The 27,728-nt window shown below is 48.6% G+C and overlaps 1 protein-coding gene across 1 annotated transcript in view; it reads right to left on the bottom strand.

Moving 5' to 3' along the window:
- Positions 1-27,728, bottom strand: part of LPCAT2 (lysophosphatidylcholine acyltransferase 2) — a 1,163,987-nt gene that overhangs the window by 360,529 nt on the left and 775,730 nt on the right. The window contains exon 10 of the mRNA XM_069639642.1: positions 19,653-19,778. Coding sequence (XP_069495743.1) covers positions 19,653-19,778 — 126 coding nt within the window. The remainder of the gene's footprint in view (positions 1-19,652; positions 19,779-27,728) is intronic.

The raw sequence follows: 27,728 nt of genomic DNA, 5'->3' as shown, positions 1-27,728 counted from the left end.
CTGAGGCTCTGAGCTGCCAGTAAGAGGAAATAGAACTGGTGCAGCCACATGTGCTAGCTCGAACAGCTTTCGTATTGCAAGATGGAATGTCTCCTGTTCCTCTAGATAGAGGAAGTAGTAGTGAAGGACGGCCTCACGGTCACTCCTAACTATGGCACAGTTTCATCAGAGTCCAAATGGTGAAGAGACTGTTGATGCTTCTTACAAAATTACAAAGAGTAAATTAGACAAGATAACACTATGCGAGTGGTGATGTCTTTATGAGAGAACCTTTGTACACTGGTATCATATAGTGACATTTAAGGCCTGATTCACAAATCGTTTTTCAATGGGAAAATCCTATTGGAAAACGTGTTGTGAATCAGGCCCTTCGTCTCAGGCACAGATTTTGCTGAACTCAAAACCTTGATGGAAGAGTCTGTGTGTCCCCTCATACAACCCTTTAGGGTGCATTGACCAACAGGATCCACACTCCTCAGTGTCATGGAGTTTTCTGAGACAGAAAAGACACAATGTGCGTGGATCCATCAACGACATAGAATGGTGACAAACCAAACTGGCTTACATAATTTCAGGGGAAATTGATCAAAATGTTGTCAAAAATGTTGAGTGACTTGTACTGTGCAAAATACATTCCTGCATATGGTTCTGGAAAAAAGAACAGAGTCACATAGCGACAGTGGCACAATGCATATGTATGGGTGACAACATTTCTAGCAACTGAAGGCAACAAGCAGCCATGACTATACCTCCTGCAGAGCTACACGGAACAATGTGTTGGCTACTGGAATTTTTCCAAAGCAGACTGCTTCTGAATGGGATTTCACATGAGGAATATGTGGGAGGAATGCAATTATTAGAAGTAAGTGCAGACAGAAACAAAGAGACCTGTATCTACCATCCCAGATAGTAATTAACAAAAACACGGTTTGAAAAGGAGATGCCAAATGCTTAGGACCACCATACGTGACGTTACTGCAGGGTATTTGCAGGTCTGACATTGAGGCAACAAGAGCAAGTCAAAATTCAAGGTTTGGTAAGGACTGGTGGAGATTAATTTTTACACACACCAATGACTATGCACAAATACAGTAGAACCAGTCTGTGACGAGTCGACCCAAAAAAAGGTCCAGTACACCGCAGGGGACAAACATCTAAGGGTACTGCTTTGTAATTCCCAAACGTTTTCTGGGAACAAAATCAGGGAGGAAGATCTATTGTCAAACAACACTTAATAAGAGTTTGGAAGTTGTAAGCTGCTACGAATGGAGAAGCCATGAAAGCATTCAACGCTAATAATTTAGAGAAACAGATCAAAAGCCCTATTAGTTGTATGGAAGCTTTTTTTTTTTTAACAAAGTTTGTAATCTAACAGATTGGACTTGTATTTTAATTTAAAAAACGAATTCTAATGTTTATATTGTACAAAGAAAAGTAGGTAAGTCAAACACCTTTGTTGTGCCAAAATGCTACATTGAATAAACAGCTTCTATTAAAGATGCGGACACGACTAGCGTGTCAAAGTTTTATTAATATAATGGGGCCAAGGTGTGGCGGTTCAGGGTTATGATGGGAAGTCTTCAGTCAGTTATCCTGTGTCCCCTGTATGAAGGAGGAGGATTATATCCATTCCAAAGAACATTAATGAAGGTAACCCATTTTTTTCTCCTTCCTCCCAAATGCTCATCTTCCGAAAGAATCATCCCAAATCAGTGTCATAATATAAGACTTGGGGAAAGGATTACTAGAAGATCTACCCTAAAAGAGAAACTAGTACAAAACAACTTTCCAAAACAGGCTTCCTCCTCTGCCAAATAACTGTTTACTGTGCAGGCTAAGAATATAAGTACGTGTTCAACTCTGCCCATATTTGCGAGTTTTCTCTTTCTCTTCTTCTGCTGTTTCTGTGTAAGAACATGAAATGAGACATGACTTAGTTTTGCAATCAGTTTTTGTTTGACTATACATGCAATTGAGAATGCAAAAGAGAATTGCAAAAGAGAATTGCACAAACAAAGCCAGAGCAATCACCGGCTCCAGGCTAGATTACTGCTAGGAACTTCCAACAAAAACCTGGAAAGGCTACAAATCATACATAAAAATGCCCTCCGCACTGCCCAAGGTATCGCGAAAAGAGAACACATCTCTGAGGCCAGAAAACGAGCCCACTGGCTACCAATAAGGGAAATAATCATCTTCAAAGCTCTGACACTGACCCACAAGTGCATCTACCTCACCGCCCCGGTCTACCTCTCACAAAGAATCCCCCCGTCTCCTCCAAAAGGCCAACCAGGTCACCATATACCAACATGCTCTGTGTGCCACTAGTAAAAAGAGCCAGAGCTGGAGGATCCAGCTTCCCTTATCTCGCACCAACACACTGGAATGCCCTACCTCCCACAATCCGAGGTGAGCCCTCCCTCATTGCTTTCCGGAAATCTTTGAAAACCATCCTCTTCACATAAGGTCTCTCGCAGCACCATGTTTGCCAATAAACTGTCTGTAATGTAATAACCAAAGATGCATGAGCTGTAATGACTAATCTGTTTGTAGCAATCATAATGTGCCCACGACTGCTACCAATCCTGTACCCCCTGTAACTATGTCCCTGTAAGTAACAGCGCCACAATGCCCCTGGGCTGTCTGCGTGCTATATAAATACATAAATAAATGAAGAAATATACAAAGAAAATATCCTGGTGTACCTTTAAAATGGTGGGAAAACATATCTGATGGCTTCCAAGGGTTAATCTGTTTCAAATGTTTACCTAGATAAAAAGGCACAGGGAATGCTATTTTTCGCTTGTTCTTTATCCTCTACCTTTTGCCTCTTATCTCCTCGTTGATTCTCTTTCCACTCTCCTTGTTAATCAGCAAAACTCTCCCACCTTGCTGTTCTGCAAAGTTTTATCTCTCGGATAGCAATCCTTTCTTCCTCCCATCTACTTATTCCATCTGCTCCACTCCCCATGTTTTCAGTTTCACTCCCAGCCTCTCCATCTCATCACTAGCTTTGCTGGTTTCTTACACCTTAATTCTACTTGATTGCCTCTCCACCTTTCCTCATCAGGCGCTTATATTCCTGTCCCTCTCCTCTTTACTACCTTTGCTGTCTCACTTTTCTTCTTCATTTCCTTATCTCTGCATCCTGTTCTCTTCTCTATTCCTTCTTCCATTTCAGTTTGGTTCTTTTTATAAGCCTTCTCGCAGTCTTCTTCCATTTCCACCCATCTCTGCTACTCCTAAATCTTCGCTCTTCTACCTCTGCCTCTGTTCCGCCTGCAACGCCTTTCCCTCTGCTCAACTTTCTTTTTACATTCCATCACTTCCCCTCAGTTCCCTCCCTGAAACTCCTCCTTCTTCGGGCCTCCTTGTTTCACTCCGCTACAGATTTACACTCCGAAATCTTCTGTAGTCCAACTTCTGTCCTCTGCGTTCTCTCTAGGTCTCAGGCAGTGCCTCAGGTTTGGGGCCTGGTCCTCATTCTCTTCCACCTGACTAGGTGTGTGGAACACACATTCTTGAATTGGGGCCACACATGCTCATCCACAGGACTCAGAAATAGATTGGTGTAACAGGGAAGACCCTTTTTCTCCCTCATTGGAATTGAGCGGTGGAGATGTGCTGACATCCGCATCGACGGCAAAAGTCCTGCATCTGGTATCCACCATTCTTTGATAAAATGGCTGGCCCGCAAGATGTCACCCTCTTAACAAGGCTCTAATCGCCCCCTGCCTTTGTTGTGTCTCACTAGGCTACAATACTAGTCTCCTTAGCAGCCCCCTAAGTCCTCCTTCGGCTCAACACCAGAATAGGTTTAGGATTGCAACCAGGTTTTACTATGTTGGCAGTACACCCTCCAAAGTTTACCTTGTGGTGTTCACATTCACAAGGCTTTATTTGACACAGTCATTAGCCAAATACATATACAGTGCATTGTTACATTCTGAGGCCGATTCATGGAATTATGTGCGCTGAAAATCCCTGCGCAAGCGTGCAAATCGCAGCGTAAGTGCGAAAACGCAGCGAAACCCGCGCACAGCGATTCATGGAAGTCCGTGCGTGTCAATCCCTGGATGTGCGCCAAAATCCTGCGTGGCGCTCGCTGGCGCACACATCTCCAAACAGCGTGCGCTACACATAGCGCAGCGCACACAACTAAAGTAGGCGGAACAGGGGGCGTAACACGCGGAATGGGGAACAATATGTGAAAATGTGGGCGTCACGGGGGAAGTACAGGAGCCCAATGCGCGGAACGCCCACACGCGCGTCTACAACAAGTATTCATGGAATCGAACAGGGCCACTGCGTGTGCCAAAAAAGCCGCGCTAATCCGGAAACACGTACGCCAGCAGGAAGCAGGCGTACCTGGACCCGCGCAGCATAAAGGTGCGCGCAAACAACAAACAAGCTCAGACGCCAAGATGAATATACTGTTCCTCGCAGCAGTGGTCGTGGGATACCGCAGGAGAAGGATAGTCAGGCCCAGAATTATTACACCCAGAACCAGCCTTTTTGGGATGCCTGATGACCAGGTCTATGGGAGGTACAGGTTTCCACCTCACATAATACTCGACCTGGTGAGTGAGTGGGAGGATGACCTCACATCACCCACCCTGTGCTCCCAAGCACTGAGCCCCTTGGAAAAGGTGCTCAATGTACTGCACTTCTTGGCCACTGGTTCATTCCATCGGACAACTGCCATAGTGGGGGGGTCCTCACAGGCCACGGAGTCACGCTGCCTGCACCAGGTGTTGGCCATCATGATTGCACGCACATCAGTCCGCAGGCACATATACCTGCCCAGAACACCTGCAGAAAGGCAGGCTGTCGTCCAGGATTTTTACGGGGTGGCACACTTCCCCAAAGTGCTAGGTGCCATTGACTGCACCCATGTGGCTCTACGTCCTCCCAGGGCAACTGAGCACATCTAGAGAAACCGCAAGCACTGGCATTCCATCAACGTGCAGGTAGTATGTGATGCCAACGGAATCATCACCTCAGTATATGCCAACTATCCAGGGTCCACCCATGATGGTTACATTTTCAGAATGTCAACCCTAAACTGGGATCTAGAAGCTGGGCGGCATGGTGATAGATGGCTGCTTGGTGAGTGTAAATGCCCCTGCACATGCATGCATGTCAGATACTGAGTAATGTCACAACCCCACTAATGATACCCATCATCACCTCCCCAGGGGACAGTGCCTACCCACTGAGCACCCACATGATGACACCAATTCGGAACCCCACCACACCACCCGAGGTAAGATACAACACATCCCATATTGCAACCTGGGGCATAGTGGAGCGCACATTCGGAGTGCTCAAGTCACGCTTTCGCTCTGGTGGGCAGCTGCTATACGCGCCCCCAGTAGTGTGCAGGATCTTAGTGGCAGCATGTGTCCTGCACAACGTTGCAACACGCCGGGGCCTGCCCGTGGACATGGTGGTGCCCCCACATACCCAACTACTAGCACGGCCGCTGCGCATGGGAGGGGAAAGGGCACGTGGTGAGGCAGCCCGTACGCAGCTGGAGGCTTATTACTTCACCTAAAATCACACCCATGTGGAGTGCACACAGCCCTGGCACATACCAGCTGACAATCAATGATGATGACATAAGGGACAGTCAACTGTCACAACCATACCAGCCTGATATTGGTCACCTGGAATTGTTACATTGTGTGCATCCCTACCTGCCGAAAGACGACCAATGCTGTGTCACAAAAAAAGACACACATTTATGCTGCATGAATGACTACCCCCTTGCAAAATACAACATGAAAATAGTGCCATGTCACCCAACCCCTCCCCAGCTCTGCCACCCAACACACCATGGCATGTCACGCAATGTGAAAGCAAACAAAGCAATGCACAAGACCTGACACAAGTGTCACAAAGTGCACTGTCCCAAATGGTAACTGCCCACAGACAATATGCTCCCAGTAATCAATAACAAACAGCACACATGAACAAATACTTACCACCAACACAATACAGCAACACACCATGAAACATTGCAAAAACAGGACAGTACTAAGTCAAAGTAGTGGTAGTCTTATAACCTGAATAAGCCAGCACATCGACCCCTTCTAACTGTAGAGTGTTGCTGCCACGCAAATGTGTCAGTGTACTGCATACAACATGAACTCCATCTGCAAAGGAGACGGCCTTGTGAAGACATGAGGAAGGAACCTGCAAATTAGGAGGAAGACATGGATGCACAAGCACATATCAATACACCATGCATTGTACAATACAACAATACCCACTAGGGATGTACACACAGTATTGACTACAGACTGCCCACACAGCTCATGGGAGCCCAATGTCACTGTGTAAGTCACTGTCACTTGGTCACACCCTTTGCAAGCCCATGGAAACGGGAAGCAGGAGGGGTGTGTGTGTGTCACGAACCCAAGCATCTAACCCAAACTCTGGACAAGCCTGCATGTGCCCAGCCGGAATACAGTGGATGCCCACGGGAGCCATACAAGGCAACACATTGTAAAAAAATAATAATAATACTAATTAAAAATGGCCATGTGGGGGCTTTGGGGGGGCACACAGGAGGTTCGAGGACAGGGTGCACACCAACACCCACCTGCATGGATGTTGCGAAAAAAAATACCTCCAAGGGCTCATGGCCTGCACGGCTATGCCATTGTGGGAGAACTGCTGTCGGTCTCTTCACCCTCTGCTGCTGCATCAGGAGGTGGTGGCACTATGGGAGGCAGCCCATGGCAGCAAGCATGCGGGTCTGGAAGGTCTGATTCTGGAGGATTAAAGTGCGGATATCCCCATGCAGCACATCACGGTTTGCCTGCACTTCTGCACGCATGGCCTAGCGGAATGCCCGGATCTCCTCACATGTTGCCTGCAGTTCAGCTGAGAGCGAACGTGTGAGCTGCTCCAGCTGCTGTTCTGCCCTAACATTTCGGGAAGCCTCAAGTTCAAGCAGACTCTGCCTGAGGTTATGGAGTTCCACCCTCAGGGCTTCCCAGTGGCCCTGTGACTCTATTGATATGGATTCGCGCAGAGTCTCCAGTGCCGCCCGTCGGTCCCTGTTGGACACCAACATGTCTTCCCTGTGTGACTGGCAAATGGAGTCTGTTGCCTGCAGTTGTTGCTCCATCTGCCTTTCAGGGGGGTAATGGAAGTGGCCAACCTCTCCATTGCCTGAGCCATCATTTCTACTGATGCTGCCTGTTGGGTTGTCGTACTGTACATGGAGTTTTCCCATACAGTATTGCCTGGTGGCGCACGGCCACCGCGTCGGCGGGCACCACACCTGCTTGGGGCAAGGCGATCTGCACCTTGCTGTGCTGGCACTGCCTGAGGCTGCAGGACTGCATTCCCCCTCTGATCTGCTGGCCCAGGAACAGGATCAGATGCTGTGGAGTGTGACCCTGCATCCGTAACTGCCAAAGGCAGACCTACCAACACTGACATCCCCCATAGAGGGTTCTACCCCTGGTCCAGGTGGGTTGGACAGAACAGAATCCCTGCCAGAAGCACTGACCTGCGACAGCACATAAGTCTCATCATCCGACTCAGCACCTGAATAGAGGTCTGGGGAGCTGCACCCAGAGGCACCCCTCGACAGTATGGTCTGCAGTACCAAAGTGTTTTCACCCACCACCACACCACGTCCCCCACTGGTGCCTGGTCGTGGCTGAGAATCCACCTGGGTCTGCACCAACTTCTGAACCTCACCAGCATCAAGTGCGTTGTCACCTGCAAAAACATGAAACACAATAAATGGAAACAGGCATGAGCACCATAGCACACACATAGGCCTGACAAGACAGAGATCCTGTACATGGTTAAACATGTCCCACATGACTATAACCCTGGCATGCATGCACTGTCAATGATTCTGAAGGGGAGTCAAAAAGGCAGACAATGAGGACACCAAGATGGAAAAGCAACACATTTGCAGCATGTCGTGTAGCACTGGCATCACACATCAGCCTGTGAGAGGCATGTCCAATACACATACATGACACATGCCAGCACACAGATGTCATGTCGCATAGCCATGGTAAATTAGACAACTACAGTGATATGTCATTGAATGAGTACTGTCACACATCCATGTCACATGGACATGATGAGAAGATTAATGCAGAATAGTGTTGCAAAATATGCATGTGCCGCACACTGCAACACATCCAGTGTACAATAATACAGTGATTGTAGGCAGATGTACACATCAATGGTTGGTCACTTCAACAAGACAGAAAACAACTATCATGTTCCACATGCAAACGGGCCCTAAAAATACATTTCAGCAGGCCAATACTCCCTCGCCCTGAATGGTTTAAACATTCACATAACCAGGTAACTAAAGTGGCACAATGTGGGGTGTAAACAATGACAGAAGCATGTCACATATGTGGCATTAGGGATGAAAAAAGCATATGAAAAATTGGATAATCTAAACAATCAGCCTGAATGAACACAGAAAAAAATCAGAACAATGTTGTTGCAAGATGATAGTTCAAGTGCAACAGCAGTAATGTGGGGCTAATTGGCTACTGTGGGCAGAAGGGATACTGTAATACCCAAATCAAAGGCACATGAATGGATTGGAGGAAGCACATGGGTGACCCATTACACTCAGGAGTACACACCCTCACCTGGCACTCAATCAGAATCCGTCACCCAAACAACATACACATGGATTACACACACATGCATGGGCACTCACCGGACAATGCCTCGTAATCAGGTAGCTCTCCCACGCCTTGGATCTATTCCTCTGTGACGAAGGTCCCAGCAACAGACTCCTGTTCAGTGAGTTCGTTGTCCTCTGGTGGAGACCCACCGCCAGTTACCAGAGTAGCGGCATGATTTGAGGCCAGCTTGTTCTTTGCTCTTCGTTTCAGGTCATTCCACCGCTTGTAGCAATCATCAGCTGTGCGCCTCACAAATCCAAGGGCACTTATGCGGTCCGCGATGGTCTGCCAGTGTGCCCAACGTTGACCAGGTGTGGTCTTGCACCCTGCAGTCACAACCATTTCGTGGCTATGTGCCGACACATAGGTCACAAGTGCATCAAGTTCGGGGTCATTAAAGCTAGGCTTCCTTGACGTGCCGGACTGTGTAGCCGTGTCTGGGGTCTCAGCCTGTAGTGCCAGAGCACCCTTCCTCTTTTTCAAAGGTGGAGCAGAGCCTGAGTGGCTTGCGCCGCTCTGGTCAGTAGGGGCAGAAGCGCAGGTGGACTGGGTACTGGGATTGTGCGACGGCACAATGACAATATGTCTTGGTGCAGGCATTGGCTGAAGTGTGATGTTGGCAGGTGCAACGTCAGTTTGATGGACCAGGACCGACACTGTCCCGGCTGGGAGACTCAGAGCTGGAGTGGATAGAGCTGCAGCTGCCCCTGCAGCCTCCCCACCCTGCCTACTTGGGGCAGCAGATGACATCGCTGCCCCAGATCCACGTGGCCTGGTGACACCAACTTGCACCGGCACACGTGGCTTAGACTTGCTGACCTGGAAGTCAGCCTGGGAGTCATCCTGTGGCGGGTCAGGTGCCACAATGGGCTGGTCCAACAAGGGCTGAGCTGGGATGGTGTCAGCCACGTTTCCCTCAACCATGGGGAGGGGGGGGAGCATGGGTGTCCCCGATTGGTCCTCCACGCATGGGGGTCTAGGGGCACCCTGCAAATCCTGGCCACGTCCCCTAACGCGCCCACCACGCCCACCTTTTGGAGGTCAGCCACCTTTGCCTCCCTTACCGCATGTCGCCTCCAAACCATGGCACTGATGTTGTTGTGCGTATGGGAGTTGCAGTAAACAATTGTCCTGGGCAATTGGGGGTGAAAGGGGTAGGGTACTAGATGGAATTCGTACCCTAGTGCTCTAGCAAGGCTGTCTGTAACCCCTGGGGGAAGATGACGGGTCACGCAATGCACAGGCACCCCAAAAACAAAAAGTGACGTGCACGCAACCCCTCGTAGACCACTTGCGTGGAAAAAAGAACCCGCACTACGCTGTGGCACCCAGAAACACAAAAACAAGCTTACGCGTGTTACACGCAGCCACAATGACCTCTGAAGGGGTACGCGACACACAGGGCAAGCACAGTTGGTAAATGCGTGCGCGACTCACCATCTGCCTGGAAAAATAACATGAAAAAACGCCCGCGTAGGCAACACCCCCACCAAAAGAAGAATTGTACGCTGTCTGAGGAGACAGGACAAAAGAAGTGAATGCTGTTTGAGAAAACAGGCCCAAAAAAAATAAAGAACGCTGTCAGAGGTAACAGGGAGTACGTACTTGAAACGCTGTGAAGTAATCGTGTGTGAACCGACAAGAAGTACAAAATTCACCCACTCGCTCTCCACGAAAAGCACGTACAAAGGAATGGGGTCCTACACGTACCTTTTAAAGCGGCCCATACGTACAGCGTCACTTACGCGTGTACGCGCTAAGGCCCTTTCCTCCAATTACACGAGCTGACACTCGGACGTGCAGTTTTTGGACGTGTACGATGCACCCGGGTTGATGGAAACGCCCGCACGCGTCACGTCACTTAAGCGCGTAGGCCCTTTCCTCAGATTACACGCATTCACACGCGGACGTGCAGTTTTTTCACGCACGCTGAGCCACTATGCCCACGTCACGAGGGAAACGCCCGCGCGAGTCACATCACAGAAGCGCGTACGCGCTAAGGGCCTTTGGTCCAATGAAACCGCGTATGTGTGCTGAAGCGCTTACGCGCAAAGGGTCTTTCCTCGAATTACACGCTGACGTGCAAGATTTTCACGTGCCAAATCACTCCATATCAAGCTGGCCACGCAACAACACACGGAAGACCACGCTCCTGCCCAGAAGGCTGAATAACTGCCCCCCAGAGCCCCGAGCACGCTCCCACCTGCCATCTGCTGCTGCCTGACTGCCTGCTGCCCACGTGCCCTGCTATTTGCTGCCTGCACGTCAGCCAGAGGTGCAGTTGCTGTGACCACCCCTGCTGGAACCGAAGACTCCCGACTGGGATACCATCGCTCCACAGCCCAGCCCCAGGACCCAGTTGCCCACCCACTCCTGCCTCTGGGGTTGACATGTCGGGCACAACACCATCTGGCGCCACTGGCAACCCCTAGCCAGAGAGGCAGAGGGCCACCAGCTTCAGTGCCAGGGAAGTTGGTGTCCTGGTGGAGCAAGTCCTGGGGCAGTATGATGCCCTCTTTGGAAGTTTGCGCGCCGACAATGAAGGACGGACCAGGATCTGGATGGACATTGTGAATGCCATCAGCGTGTCAAGAAGCGCTGGGAGGACTTCAGTCCAGGACCCTCAACAAGGCCCGGCGCCTCTGTCCGACCACCAAATGAGGGTCCTGGAACACATATGCCCAGCGTTCCATGTCCAGGTCCTTGAGAGGCAGACCCGTCTGGAGTCGAGCGGTAAGTGTACATGCATACTGATTGGACGCTGTGCGTGTGGTGGTGTGCCAGTAGTGTGCAGGTTGCACATGTATTTTCGTAGGGCCATGTAGGGATGTGTAGGAACAGGGGCGTGAGGCTGCCACATGTGAGTCCTCTTAGGTGTGAGACACATAGATGGTGTATGTGTTGGTAAGCATGCTGTGCAAATGCAGGTGTGGGACCACACGTTTGATTTTCTGTGTATGTACATTGGCATGGTTGTGTTGTCACACATGGATGGTGGTTCCTGCTGCATGCATCTGCACTGTGTACATGTGCGTGTATTTGACAAGTGTGCAACAGTGATGCAACATGGATGCAACATGGATGCACGTGACACTGATATGTAGAAGGCTGAATGCCAGATGTGACATGTATGGCGATCGCATCACTGCGACAGTTGGAGGAGATGTAGACATGCATGTAAGTGTGGTGGCGTGTGTGCATGTCTAGTGCCCTCCCTGTGTTTTATGTGATGTCAGGCTCACCTTCGGCTGTTCATGCTGTTGTATGTGTATGGATGGCGCTGCCTGGTGCAATATTGCTGTGGAAATGCTCATGTGTGTGAGTTGAAATGACATGTGTGTCGTGGAGTGTGATGTCATGTCTGAAGTTTGACACTGCCACTCATGTGCAACTGTCATGTGTGTATCAGTCCATTGTACAGTGCCCTGATGTCTGTGTTTTATCTCTCCCTGTCTGCAGCGTCAACTGATGAAGAGGGCGGAGAGGGTGCTGTGGAGCACAGCGGCAGGGATCGCACCACCAGCTGGAGACGCAAGGCCCGGCTCCCCTCCCAGATTGTCATCTCGTCGGGGAGTGAGGAGTCTGGTGCCGCGTCCCAGGCCGCAGCTGCCGAGGGTAGGTCCAAGAGGCGGAGGTCGGAGGTGGACTCCTCGGCAGCAGAAGGGGCAGCTGGGACCCCACAGGGTCCAACAGAGGAAGATGGCACGGAGTCATCCAGGTTGGTGGGGGGTTTCGTGGAGGAGGCGGCCGCGGAAGGGACACACACGGGGTCTGGAGGTGGGGATTCCACTGGTGCTAGTGGTGCAGTGCAGGGGCAGGGACAGGAGGCAGCACAGGCCGCCGTGGAGGTGCCTATGTGCAATCCTGTCCCTGATCCTGTCACTGCATCATCTGGCACCAGCAGGGATGCCTACGTCCAGACCCGTTTTCAGGGAGGGGATGAGCACACAACAACTGGCCTTCCTCTCCCTGCAGACGTGGCTATCCGGGACCGTGTTGAGCCTGTCCTGGCCGGGATAGCGTTGCGTCAACGGGGCATACGAGGTGACCTGCGGTCTTTTCGTGAAGAGACTGCACGTCATCTCGGATGCCTCTTTGACCACGTTGACCTGCTGGGACGGGTCACCGGTGCTGGATTCCTCCGTGTGCTGGACCTTCTTGCGACCCCCTCCTCACCTGAACCCCCTACGCGCCAGTCGTCCTCCAAGCCATCTTCCCACCCATGTATCACCTGGGTACCTTGTGGAGCTGCCTCTGACCCAGCGGGCAGGCTGGTGGAGGACACATCCCTGCCACAGTCGGGAGTCGGACGTCCAACAGGGGTGGCCACTACAACAACTGCACCCCAGCCAGAGGAGGACGTGCAGGCAGCAAGAGCCAGGGCGCAGGCACAGCAGCAGCAGCAACATGGTTGGAGCAATGATGGCTCGGGGCCTTTAACATCGGAGGGGCAGGCATCGGCCAGAGAGGGCAAGAGGACCCAGGATTTCAAGTGTCTTCTGTGTGGCAGCGTTTGGGCCACGCCATAGATGCGGAGCGGCAGTGGGCGGAAGAGGCACGGCTCACAATGGTCAGGGCGGAGAACTCCATGCGGAGGGCAATGAGGCGGGCCGAGTGCCTCGAGGCAATTCGCAGGGAGTTGGAGGTGAACATGTCGTAGTCCCTGCGAACCCTCGGGGCCATGGAAGAGGACCGCCTCCAGGACATTGAGCGGGAGTTCGATGATGCCCTGGCCCGGTACATCAAAAAGTGAGCCGTCGGACTAGCCCGCAGCCATTGTAAATAGTTTTTAGAGTTAGGTTTCCTTTTCTTTGATTTGTGGTGAATGGACTATGCCACACACATTTGTATATAGTTTTTTTATTAGGTAGGTTTCATTTCTTTCGTTCGGCTCATGGACCCTTGACAATGGATTGTACATAGTTGGACAATGGATTATTTTGACCTTTTTCATTTGATTTCACCATGGATTTTTCTTTTTATGTTTCCTTTGGATTTGCGTTGTTGGAGGGAGAGTTTAATACTATTTTTCTTTCGGATTTGTTTGGATTGGTTATACTTTTCATTTACTCATCTTTTGCACATTCTTTGCATTTCATGTTTGCTGGTTTTTATGCTTTCATGTCATTGATTTTATTTTGTACATAATACATTTTCATATTTTAGTTCCATGTGTCGGATTCGCTCATTGGGTTGATGCATGTGAAAATGTGGGTTTACACAATCAATGCCAACCAGTGTGTGTGTGTGACGGACATGTGTTGATGTACATAGTTGACTATTGGTTTGTGTCTTGAGATAGGCATGTCAGTGTGGGCTGGATCTGAAAATCATTGCGTCTCAAGAATGGGGTGGCGTGCTGTGGTATTTTGGTGTAGAAGTGGGACATGATTGTGCATCTGTATTTCATGTAGGGGGGACATGAGTGGGGGCCTGCTGGCAGGTGCCCCTGACTGCTGGGGGGTGGGGGTGCTGGGGGACATGAGTGGGGGCCTGCTGCCAGGTGCCCCTGACTGCTGGGGGGTGGGGGTGCTGGGGGACATGAGTGGGACATGAGTGGGGGCCTGCTGGCAGGTGCCCCTGACTGCTGGGGGGTGGGGGTGCTGGGGGACATGAGTGGGGGCCTGCTGGCAGGTGTCCCTGACTGCTGGGGGGTGGGGGTGCTGGGGGACATGAGTGGGGGCCTGCTGGCAGGTGCCCCTGACTGCTGGGGGTGGGGGTGCTGGGGGACATGAGTGGGGGCCTGCTGGCAGGTGCCCCTGACTGCTGGGGGGTGGGGGTGCTGGGGGACATGAGCAGGGGCCTGCTGGCAGGTGCCCCTGACTGCTGGGGGGTGGGGGTGCTGGGGGACATGAGTGGGGGCCTGCTGGCAGGTGTCCCTGACTGCTGGGGGGTGGGGGTGCAGGGGGACATGAGTGGGGGCCTGCTGGCAGGTGCCCCTGACTGCTGGGGGGTGGGAGTGCTGGGGGACATGAGTGGGGGCCTGCTGGCAGGTACCCCTGACTGCTGGGGGTGGAGGTGTTGGGGGACATGAGTGGGACATGAGCAGGGGCCTGCTGGCAGGTGCCCCTGACTGCTGGGGGTGGGGGTGTTGGGGGACATGAGTGGGGGCCTGCTGGCAGGTTCCCCTGACTGCTGGGGGTCATGAGTGGGGGCCTGCTGGCAGGTCTCCCTGACTGGTGGGGGTGCTGGGGGACATGAGTGGGGGCCTGCTGGCAGGTGCCCCTGACTGCTGGGGGGTGGGGGTGCTGGGGGACATGAGTTGGTGATCACTAGTGCAAGGTGACATGTGGCCTGGCTGGGGGGCATGCCCATGGTGGATGGACTGGCTGCGGCACATGACCAGGGGTGCAGGGTAGTCCCCTGTGGTGTGGGCTGCCTGCAGGGGCCGTGGAGGGGGTGGAGGGGACACCTGGGAGGTTCTACAGTGCTAATTCACGTGTGGGACTCCACGCGCACCCCACTGGATACATGTACCCCGCTCTGACAGCGTAATCGCTTCTGAAACTTCCCGCGCACCCCCAAAATACACGTACCCCGCTCGCACTGGGCCAATCGCGTGTGAAACTTCCCGCGCACCCCCGTAATACACGTACCCCGCTCGCACTGGGCCAATCGCGTGTGAAAGTTCCCGCGCACCCCAGTAATACACGTACCCCACTGGCACACGGCCTATCACGTGTGAAACTTCCAGCGCACCCACGAAATACACGTGCCCTGCTCCAATCGCGTGTGAAAGTTCCCGCGCACCCCAGTAATACACGTACCCCACTCGCACAGGGCCCATTGCGTGTGAAACTTCCCGCGCACCACAGTTATTCACGTACCCCGCTCCAATCGGGTGTGAAACTTCCCGTGAACCCCAGTTATACACGTACCCTGCTCCAATAGCATGTTAAGGTTCCAGCGCACCCACGAAATACACGTAGCCCGCTCCAATCGGGTGTGAAACTTCCCGCGAACCCCCGAAATACACGTACCCCACTGGCACAGGGCCTATCGCATGTGAAACTTCCCGCGCACCCCCAAAATACACGTACCCCGCTCCAATCGCGTGTGAAACTTCCCGCGAACCCCAGTTATACACGTACCCCGCTCCAATCGCGTGCGAGACTCCCTGTGCAGCAGGGTACGTGTATTCGGAGGGGTGCGCGGGGAGTTTCACAGGCATTTTCGTGGTTGGGGGCCTGTGCGCCATGTACGGGATTTGTGCGCTGTGCATGGCGCATGGGGAGGGGTTGGGGGCGTAACTGGCGCTGCTGCAGGGTCGCTGCGCTGCTCTGCGCCACGGCTGGTTTTGGAAGCTAAAATCCATGAATACGCTGTGCTCGGAAATGGATTTTAGCGCATGCGGCTGGTACAGAAAGTCGCACGCGCACTCTGTGCGCCAGCCGCGTGCGCCACTTGTGCGCTGAATTCTATGAATTACCTTGAAAATGTTAAGTCATAAATAACCATACAGATAAAATGTACACATAAAACATCATAGTGGCCTGGAAATTTCAAAAGATAAAATGAAAAAGCACTTAACAACAACATATTAAAAGCAGTGCATCCCTATCACAGCAGTCATTCATCTCTGGTGCTGACGAAGAAGACATGGTCAACAACCCTTTGAACCAACCAACCGCAAGTACCATTTTGATCGTAGCTTCTGTACAGATAATTAAAAGAGTGCAAACGTGCAGTCATTATGAAATGCTAGCGTGCCTCACATATCTAATGATCTTAGTATAGAATGGTACCCCTAAAAATTGATTTTTTACATGGTCAACACATGAATAGTTAAAACCTGCTCACTATTCTTAGAGAGGCACAGCTCCTCCCTACTGATGAGGTCCAACCAGACCGAAACACGTGTCTGGGGATGCTGTTGGTACTCTTGTTCAGAGGAGAATTGCCTAGCATTTCGGTGCTGGACTGCCCCAGGGCAGGACAAAGACTGATATGTTTGGGATATTTCATTTCTGTGAAAGATAGTGAGCTAAAGACTCTGGGTAAGTCCCTTGTAACCAGGACTAATGTCTGGCAGAGGGACTGCCAGGACCCCCCTCGTCAATTTAGTTAAAACCGGCCCCATGGGCCATGGTCGAGCGCTAGGCACAGTCACTATTCAGGGCACCTAATCTTATGCGCCATACGGGATACAAGTAGGACGCCACAAAATATACTATGTTGATGTTTTGAGAGTGGTGGAATAGTAACAAAGCGTCCCTTGTACGTCGAATACCATAGTTGTTACAATGTGATTTCTGGTACCTGTTCCTTACGCCAACGTATCTCTCACAGAAAAACTAAGTGGCTTATGGTCTCCCTTGCTTGCCCGCAAATGTGACAGATAACATTTCTTACTGCGTCCCATCTGGAAGTGCGGATTGTCAGATTTAACTGGTCCATCCAGAATCTCGTGCATGAATGCTGTGCATAGGGGGGTGTGACCACATCCAAGTAGGTTTCAAACGTCTGAGCCATTTTGCATTCCAGGTAAAAGCTCCCCCCGTGGCTAAGCTTCCACATGCATTTAGCAGGCCTGCTACCGCTGTCTCCCGCACCATATTCTTTAGTCTGCCACTAGAGCTTCTCGGTATACTTGATGGATTGACCAGTAAGCTTCTAGGTGGTAACTAGTTAGGTACTCTTTCACGTGAGCAAACAAGGCAGGGTGCAAGCACCCTCTTGGTACATCAGGTGCAATAAGGCTTTGCGGTACACACTGAGCTCAGGTGTAGTCCAAACCCTGATCCAATAGAGTATGGGCCTGAGGGTGATATCGACACCTATGTGATTACACCCGAGATCTAGGTAAATTGGTATTCCCGGGCACGAGGATGACAGGTCAAGGAAGCGCTTGAGAAAGCTTCTTTCTGCCCCACCCAGTTTATTGTTGGGAGCATGACCCCCAGATCTCAGCACGATCGAGTGCCGCAGACTTTGCTTGGGCAGAATATATTGTGATCGCTGGGGAACTGGCCCACTGTCTGTGTGCATAAAATAATCTCCAAATCGTTCCAGTATATTTATTTAGTGCTGCACTTGATTTGACCAATTGTGTGTTCCAGCTACCCGTATCATACAACCTTACACCCAGATAGTCGTAGCTGCATACTTGTTCCAGGGGGTGTGGTGTTTAGAGATAGTTGATGGGCTTGTAATCTCAGTTTGCGGACATCGTACCCAATGGGGCACATTTCCAGACCAGATTGGCCCCTTGGTTCCTCGGTATGACCAAAGAATGTAGGATGCCTGGGGACTGGGAACTGAGACAGTACCTGGACCTCAGGTTTTGTGGGCCCCAGGACAGGCATTGTGAGGAAGTAGCCTTGGCTTCCAAGACCTCATGGTCTCTGGGTTCTGTGTTCCCTGCCTGTGACTGTTACACCACTCATAGAAATTTGACAATGGAAACACCTAAACACCAACATTCTGATTGACCACCTACTGCAACCAAAAACCCTTGCTTCATGGAAACCAAGCACATTCCCTCAACCGACTCGCTCTATTCATGACTGACCTCTTTCCTAGTTGACGACCTCCCACTCTAGACCATGAGATCCAGAAAAATAGGTCACCTTGAGCAGAATGGCTCAAGCACTACAAAGAAAAAGAATGTCCCCCCAGGACAAAACAACATACCCCAACACCTTAGAGTTATTCAGGCAAAATTGCTCTACCAAAATGCTACACACCAAGAATCCCAGAGCAGATCGCTCGACAAGACTTACTTCTGAATTGCACCATACAGAGCTCTTCAATTACAGGCCTAATGTAAACATACAATCCCCTACTAAATTGCTAGAGAAGAAAGACCAGCTCCAATCCCACACAGAGAACAGTTTCATTTACGACTCTCAAGAGAGAGGATTCAAACATGGCAAGCAACAAATCCGTTCTCAAGACCTGCAGATACTTATGGTGTTAATGCCCTGGCACATAGAACTATTAACTGACTTTTGCCTTATCCTGCAACTCTGTCATCAGTCGCTGGTCTTCAACACTTCTTTGGCCGTACTCTTTCCTAAATGCAGAAAGTCAAAGGATTCTGCTAGCCCTGTTCTTCTTTGCTTGTGTCCCCATCACATATGGCAACCCAAAAGGCTCAGTCTTACCTTCCATAACCTTCAACCTCTACCATTAACCTTTGCCGGGCATCATTGGCTCCTTTAGCTTCATCTACTATATCTATGCAGACACCATCCAGATCCTACTTGAGGTCCCCGTCTTGGCTATTGTTTTCAATACATGAACTCCTGGATGTACCCCAATTGGCTAAAGCGAACCGCTTCAACAACAGAGGCCCTGCTTCTCGCGATGGCCTCTAGTATATGAATGAAAATCTTCGGCCTGCCACACTGGGCATTTACCCCATCCCATCCAATTCCCCGAAAGCTCTTGTCTTTATAAATGACGGAAATATCTACCTCAAACAAGTGAGCACAATTATCAGCAGCCGTTAAAATGAAGCTACTCCATCTACTGTACTCCTCCCTTTCCTGACAGAATTACTGCAGTAAACTCCCTTATTTCTTCACACATCAGTACAGCAAGAGTATCTGCCTTGGCCTAGAATCCGAATAGGCCCAATTCCTACAACGTGCATAGAAATCTGCAGCAAGACTCCTACTGTACCTGGACCACATGGAACACGTCTCACCTGCACGGGTACCCTACATTGGCTGCAGCTGGCAAAAAGATCCAAGCAGCCTGCCTATACTGCCATCGTGCATGTGCGCTCTGTGGCCACTCGTAGCATGTACCATCATGTTACAAATGGAAACAAAAATTAAAACAAGGAGTTCCAGTCTAGTACAACTCACATTATTTTTGTTAAAAACAAATCATACAATCCAGTGACGAACAAGAACTAGAGAAAATGCTAGCACTTGTATGATATAATTGAACCATGCATGTATACCGCAAAATACATTAAAAAGTAACAACGGGAATTGTATAAAGAAAAAGTGACCGTACTTCAGTTTCTTGCTTATTTTGGTAAATTCTACCAAGCCGGCTTCCATAGGTAAAGTCAGTTCTCCAGCTGAAATCATCAGTCTGCAATCTTCGAAAGTGTGATCTGTGACAGGAACATCTAAAGCTCTAGATAAAATAAAAAGATTATAATTTGTGAATGCGATCTCTTCTGTAGCTGGGAGGTATTCTCTGGCATTGTTATTAGAGATTAATATAAAAGACTGCTGGTTATACACTAAACGTACGATATTCTACAAACACTACCAGTGCGACAATTCATATATTGCAAATATTACAGGGACTTCCAAGGAAAATGACGATTTCAATTAAAGGTTTCCATCGGCTGATCAACCCCTCACCACTAGATGGCAGCGCAGGATTAGTTATTGTTGCATACAAATAATATCGCTCATGTTCTTGACCAAAGTGTCATTGGTAAAATGTTTTAAACAATCAAATTACAGCGTCTTGGAAATATGCATCCTTTTACACGTCTAAAACACTTTTGAAAAGTTCATGCAATTGTACACATTTGTTTTTCTCTTCAGAATGTAACTATATTATGTGGTATATTTTAAGGCAAATAACGATTATTAGAAAAAATAATGTGTTAACGATCTTGCTCCTTTTACGTGAAGGAGTAGCAACCTTAAACAATCTCATAGAATAGGTTGAAAGTTCAACATAGTCCATATGGCCAATTGTTGTATCTGCTCCTCATTGTCTAGGATTCCAATTCCGGGATTTGGACTCAAATATATAATGTTGGGGGATGTTGAGTAATACAATTCATGTACACTATGATTCAAAGTAGATATGAGATCATAAAATAAAGTAAATTGAAGTCAAATAAAGTCTAAAACCAACATGAAGAATATCATTGATATAATAATACATACCAAGAAATGTTACAATGAATAATTACATTCATTTATTTTTTTAGACAAATAGTGCTTCATCAAATTAATTTCTATTAATACGTTTTTTTTAAATTAATTTAAATATTTTCTTAGTGTATGCAACTTGACGTATGCTGTTAAAGTGGTTGTTAAAATACACATTTTGTTCGCCTGGAAGATAAACTTAGCTCTAGTGGTGATAACAGGCGAAGCGGGCAGGACAGCTTCAGACAAACATACATCTGGCCTTTTATTATATGATATGTGATATGATTATCCCAAAAGCACAGAGGTAAATTCACATAGGTGTGTTTGTTTGGCATCAGTTGGCCAGGGGAGCCAAAAGCAGTTCCTGGTAGCTGTTGGTGTCAAGCTCATCAGGGCCTTTTAAGCTACAAGCAGGAGCTAATTAGCTCCCAGCTCCCCTCAATTTCAGACCCTTCTGTAGAACCATGAGTAATACTACCAACCTGTTACCTTTGCCCCATTTGGTAATTATCAAGTGCCAGGTTAGGACTGTATGATTCAAGTCATGTGGAACATTCCGTAATTCATCATTTTGCAGTCCCATAGTACACCATGGGAGCTGGTATTTACTACATGCAGTAATTACCGCATGCACTACTCCATGTGTGTGGCTGTAATAACCACCACACAAAAACAGCTGGTAAAAATGAAACTTGGATTTTGACAGAGCAGTAAAACACCTAGTAATGGTAATTAACAGGTGTAGCGGTAAACCACTGGGTAATGGTTGTCAGAGATGCGCTATACAAGACCTTTTTCTATTACATTACCATTAATTTAGGTAATATCACATTACTTTTACAGCACTAAGAAGAGGGAGGTAAGGCCCATGAAGCACCAAATAAAAATATGATATAATTATTATTGTTAAACGTACATGAAATAATTGCCCAGGGTTAGATAGAACATTGTTATGGATGAATAGTTTAAGACACTTGGTGGGGCGCATTAAGGAAGACAGGTGAACTGTCATTTTGTAGAATGCAGCTTGGGTGCCATTCAGAGTGCTGTGGGTTGTACCTTAAATGTTCTTGATAAAAGGGAAGCTTAGGGGTGATTTTGGACTGTTCTTTTCTTTTGTCATGTACTTTTTCATTAATTGATTTAAAGATACAGCAACACACGATGATAGAATGTGTTCAATGAAAAACAGACAGTAAAACACCTGTAAGACTAAAGGCCTTTGCAAGATTTTTTGGGACCTTTTTGCAACTGTTTTATATGAGTTCACTTTATAGGGTGTATTTTAACTTAATGCAAAACGTGTATCTTCTTGTACCTATTCTGAACTTGCATAATCAAAATCCAAGTTCATCCCCATTAGGCTCAAATCCAATATAGTTCATGTTGACACAGTAACTGTTAATTAGTCATAACTTCTACGTCTATAGTGGCCTTAAGCTCACTAAATATCCCTAATAGAAGAAACCAAGGGGGGTGGCCTGGCATGCATGGTGTGAGGAGGCTGTAGCACCGGGCTCCAGCTGTGATCCTAGAAGAAGAACCTTGACAGACGGCAAGAAGGCATAATACTGCCCAAAAATTGCATGAGGCAATAGCGGAAACGCTTCTCCACGTCCATGTGGAAAGAACAGAAGAAATCGGAGCTGAGAAACCCAAAAGATCCTCCCGCAAAGTCCCACCCTGGCTGGTGCAAAATGGCAGTCGCTGCCACGGACGACAGCTAAATTGGGGGAAGGGCCAAGCAGAGGCGAAATACAGCAGGTCTCACAGCGACGAGCGGCCCGGCTTTGTGTGCTGCGATCTAGATCCTCCGTGCAGTCTTCCCCAGAGCAGATTGAGAAGGTGGCAGAGGCCACATGCACCAGAAATTACGGGGGAGAGGCTGAGCGGAGCGGCTGCTACTTGGAGCGTGTAGCGGACTGTGCTGGTAGAGGAGCAGCCTCTGCAAGAAGCCGGGCCCGGGCCCATTGAGATAAGGTGGAACCCTTGGCGCGGCTGCGGGCGGGCGAACGGCACTATGCAGCAAAGCGAGGACGCCGAGCTGTGGGCGGCTGGACATGGAGTTCGATGGGAGTAAGCACTGCAACTGAAGATTAACTGCCTGGAGATTAGAACAATAGTGTGAGGGAAACAGGGGCCAACGACGGATGCCCAGCACTAGATCGGACTATCACTGGACTTGTAGAGATATGGGACTGGTAAGCTTGTGTGGCGCGTGGTAGCACCCCTGCAGAAGATCCTACATGCCACGAGCTGGCCACCAATCTAGGAGGGCCCCCCCCCCGAACAACGGAACAACACCAGGAGAGTTGCAGCAGAGTGGGAAAGCAGTCTGCCCCGACCTGCCTGACCACACAGGACAACTTGACGCCATCCTACGCCACACAATGGGTGAGAAGCGCAGAGAGCAAAGAGATAGCAACGCGCCTGGGCACACGCTAATGTGCACAGAACACCAACTCATAATACCCCTGGGGCACTTATTGGAGGAACCTAAGAGACCCCACAATTCCTGAGTGAGCATGCCCTCCACCAAGGACAAAGTCAAAGCTAAGGCGACAATAATGGACTCATTCGCTGCATCAAAACCGAAATCCAAGACACAAGGGGGAATGCCCACACCAGAAGCCTCAAAGCCGTCTGAGGCAGACAACCGAGATGGACAGGTACTAGAGGCTATCGCTGCCCTAAGGAACTTCATCGACACCAAAATTGCTGAGGACATGCAGCTAATGAGGCAGGATGCGAGGAACCTGGCAGAGAGGGTTACAGTAACTAAAGCTGGGCTGCTGGAGACATCTGAGACCACAACAGACCTGAAAGCCAAGGTGGCAGACCTGGAGAGGAAAGTCACGATGCTGGAAGCATGAGCAGAGGAGGCAGAAGGGTGGGCCAGACGCAATAACGTCAGACTGCTAGGAATCCCTGAAGGGATGGAGGGCCTGAATACAACCAACTTCGTGGAGTCCCTACTGCAGCAGGGAAATAGGTGCGGGTAAGCTCTCGCAAAGCTTTGCGGTGGAGAGAGCCCATAGATCACTCCAGAAGAAACTGCCACCGGGCTCATACCCTCGTCCAATGATCGCCAAGATCCTCAATTTCCAAGACAGGGAAAGTATACTCAGGTTCTCGAGAGAAGGTGGGGCAATAGAACGAGGAACAATTAATTAATATGGAACATGTGAGGGTTGGGCACCTATTTACGCAGAAACAGGATCAAATCTCATTTAAACAGAAAGAAAGTGGACATAGCATTACTCCAAGAGACCCAGCTCAACGCAGAGGCCCTGACCAAACTGAAACGATGCTGGGGGGCCCAGGGAAATGGAGCTTCTTACTCTAAATACGTGAGAGGGGTGTTCACTTGGGTTAACCCTGGAGTGGCCTTTAGGCTAATGGGGGTTGAAGCTGACGCAGAAGGAAGATACCTAGTACTATGGGGAGTAATTGAGCAAACAGAGATTTGCATAGTGAACACATACTTCCCCAACCATGGCATACTGGCATATCTTAATAAACTAAAACCTAAACTTATTCTGCATCAGGGAGTCCTCTACATCTGTGGAGGAGACCTGAACTGTGTGAGAGACCTGGAACTAGATAGATCTGTACCTCCACAGAACTGAGATGGAACAGTCCCGGCAGCGCTAAACACCACACTTGACCAGTTCGACCTCGTCGATGCCTGGAGGGAACACCACCCTACCGACATAACTTTCTCGTACTATTCTGCACCGCATGGCCTCTACAAACGAATAGACTACATCTTCATTGACAAAGCACATATTGCACAAGTGGAATCATACAATATATGGGCATTCACCGCTACTTAGGCACTGATCAATGACTGGCCCTAGGCCTCCAATCCCGCTATGGAGAATGCCCGCGGAGGTGCTCTTAGGCCAATGTCTTAGGGGCTACCAAAGGGTCAATTCTTATGGTACCAAAAGATAAAACAAATGTCCAAGGTGAGGTGGGATGAATGGCCGGCAGAAGCAACAAACCCTGTAGTGACTGAGCTATACAATCTGAGCAACGGATGGAAACCAGTATCAGGACTGTATGCCCAGCTGACAGATAGACCCAATCTAGAACATACATGACTCCAAAAAAAGTTTCAAGCTTCAACAAACAGTCGAGTGCAACATGTCCGTGGTGTGGCCACACAGAAGCTGATCTACTACACATATTCTGGAGGTGTAGGAAAGTGCGAAGTTTCTGGGGGAAAATTGAGCAGGCATGTAAGAGAGCTGGACTCACTAGGTACGCCTGGTCCCCGAAAGAATGCCCCTTAGGCATGTACCCCTGATGGAGCAAGATCAAACACACCGCGAAACTCATGGACATGGCATGCATGTTGGCCAAAAGAGCAATAGCAACGGCATGGAACTCAAAAGCTGGCCCGCAATATGCAAGATGGAAAGGAGAACTGGAACAATGGGCTGCTGAGGAAACAGAGGCATGGGGCACAGGGACTGCAGGGAACACTGAGGAGGCCAGTGCCACGCTTGAGGCATGGAAGGCCTTAATAAGGGATATGTTCCTCTCATCGGACGATAAGCCCCCTTAAGCACATGGAGGCAATTGGAAATCTTACTTAAATGTTGTAAACAGGAACTTCAGTCAGATCCGCTCCTGCTGCTACCCTATAGTTGTGCACTAGAGTCACAACAACATATCCCCGGAATGCATTGTGAGGCCGTATAGCCTACTAAAGTGAATGAATACCAGTTATGTTTGTTGTTTGTTTTAAGTTAAAATGTTAATTACAACCGTAAGCAATGGGGCTGCAATGCTGATCACTACAAATCATAATGTAATGTATGACTTGGAAATGTCAATAAAAAGAGTTCAAAATAAAATAGAAGAAACTAAATGCCCCGAGGTGTAGTGTTATGTCCCTAGTCAGCGCTGTTGTGCAGCCTGTCAAGGTTAGGGGTAGAAGAGACTGACCCTTAACTCACTCATTACTTTCCTAATCTAATGCTAAAAACACCATGCACACTTCAGGAAGTACATTTATTTGTAACCCTTCCTTCTCAAGCAATTACAAATTAAAAATGTCAAGGGCTTTTTGTAAATTTTCTTCCACAAAAGCCTAAACAGCACCAATCTGTTAAAATAGAATGATGTATTTCAACCAGGCTTTTAATCAATCTGGAATCCTTGGGAGTTCTGGTTATCACCCTGAATCTCTATTCTGGTCGACCTGTTTGAACGGTATAATGTTAGTGTACCTGCTTTCTTCAAGACAAAGAACCCGACAAACTGGCCGGGGTCACAAGTTATAACAACAACATCATTTTTATATTAATGGCTTCATCTTGTTTTTCAGGAGTTTTTCTCTCTCCTCTTTAATCTTCATTGTTTCTTCATTTCTTTTTTAGAACACCATAAAAGGGGATATAAAATATGGAACCATCACTATGTGTCGTGTGCGATATGGCATTACCATTCCCACATGTTTGTTTTCTTACCCTGTACTTTTTATCTTTGGTCTCAATGTGGTCACCAAACTTGCATGTTCTGCCTAAAATCAAAAAGAAGAGAACATGTTTGTCTAGTGTTTTCCTCCCTCATAGTATACACATGGACAAATAGTGTTTCACCAACCACGGTAAGTGCACTCTGCTAACCAATGCATCTTCTTTAGAAGAATAGGGTGCTTTTTCATCTAGTCACTCTAATTTCGTCAAACGGGTATGTTTTTCCCCAACAGTCCTCATCTATTCTTATGCTCCAACCTGTTAATAACAGTCGGCATTTCAAAAGGTTGCGTGGCATCATACGTCTCATACTTTCTACCCGTGTCACATGGATACAATGTTCCCATATGCCTTGAGTCTTATTTTCTAAATTCGGTCCACTCCATATTTCAAAACAATCTGTATCTTAACAGATTTTTATGTCTCAAGGGAGGACATGGAACCATTCACTCCCGCAGCATGTTTTTTACTAACCGTGTAGCCGAGGTCTTCAAAACCGCATCTTAAGTCCATGTGTATATTACACAGGCTCAGAACGGCTCGGAAGTCAAATACTCGTTCCATCTCTATCTGATATAATCACGTGATGTCACATGGAAGGAGTTCTATGCCCCATAGTTCATGAGAGGCTTGTCCTCTTTCTTTATCTACACTCCAGAGTGTACCATTCCCAAAGGAGACTATCACATGTTCAATAATGCTAATTCACGGAGTATGCATTCAGCATAGTCATCGTTGTGTCAAGGAGAATTTGTATCCAGTGTCTAACAGCTGCCTACTGCTACAACTCAAGATTATTAAACTGACACATGTATGCCAAGTAATCAAAAGAACGCACACACAAAGGAGGCGGTGACAAAAAGCAACACAAGGTGGTTGGTAATATTGATTGTGGATGTTCCCAAAAGATATGTACATCTCCTGTTATTGTAATGTGCATCTTGGTTGTACTCATACATTGCATGTTCCATATAGATTCCAAATTTTATATGGTGAAAAATACTGCACCACCTGCTTCCAAAATGTTGCGTTGTTCTGCACTACATGCATCTATTATAAACGTCAGAGGGTGGCCAAAGTTTGCCAGCAAATCTCTTAATTCAGACCCTCGTTGTAGCTGTTAAGCCTGAAAATCCATAACTGTTCTCTCTTAAGGAGCATAGCTCCTATACTGCCTCCTCTTTTTGGTATCTTAATTTTTTCCAGGATTGTCCATGACAAGTCATTTTCTGTATGTTTTGCATTTACATAGTGTTCAACCAATGGTGCCATCATCCGCTTGGTCCTAATATTGGACCGATGTTCACATATTCTCACCTTGATAGCCCTCATGGTCGTACCTACCTATGGTTTTTTGCACGGACACGCGATCAAGTAGATAACATTTGCTGTATTACAGTTAGAGACCTTTGTTCCCATGGTAGTGTCCAACCTATATCCATCTCTGTTGTTCATTTGGTAAATGGACACAGTGCGCATTGGCCACACGGGGTATGCCCTATTGCTTTTCGCAGGCCCCATAGTCTGGTCTGATTTTCAACAGCCTTATAGTCTTCTCTGTAGGTGTTAACCAGTGAATCCCGCAAATGTCTTCTCCCGATTGCGAACAAGGGGACCACCAAAGTACTCTGCCAGACATTTAACATCAGCCACAGTTTTATTACCTCATTCTTCAATTTATTCACTACGGGTGAGTGACT

This window comes from Ambystoma mexicanum, chromosome 1q, assembly GCF_040938575.1.
Source record: "Ambystoma mexicanum isolate Mex_15411 chromosome 1q, UKY_AmexF1_1, whole genome shotgun sequence".
NCBI lineage: Eukaryota > Metazoa > Chordata > Amphibia > Caudata > Ambystomatidae > Ambystoma > Ambystoma mexicanum.
The sequence above is the reverse complement of the archived record's forward strand: the minus strand, read 5'-3'. Positions and strand labels throughout refer to the sequence as shown.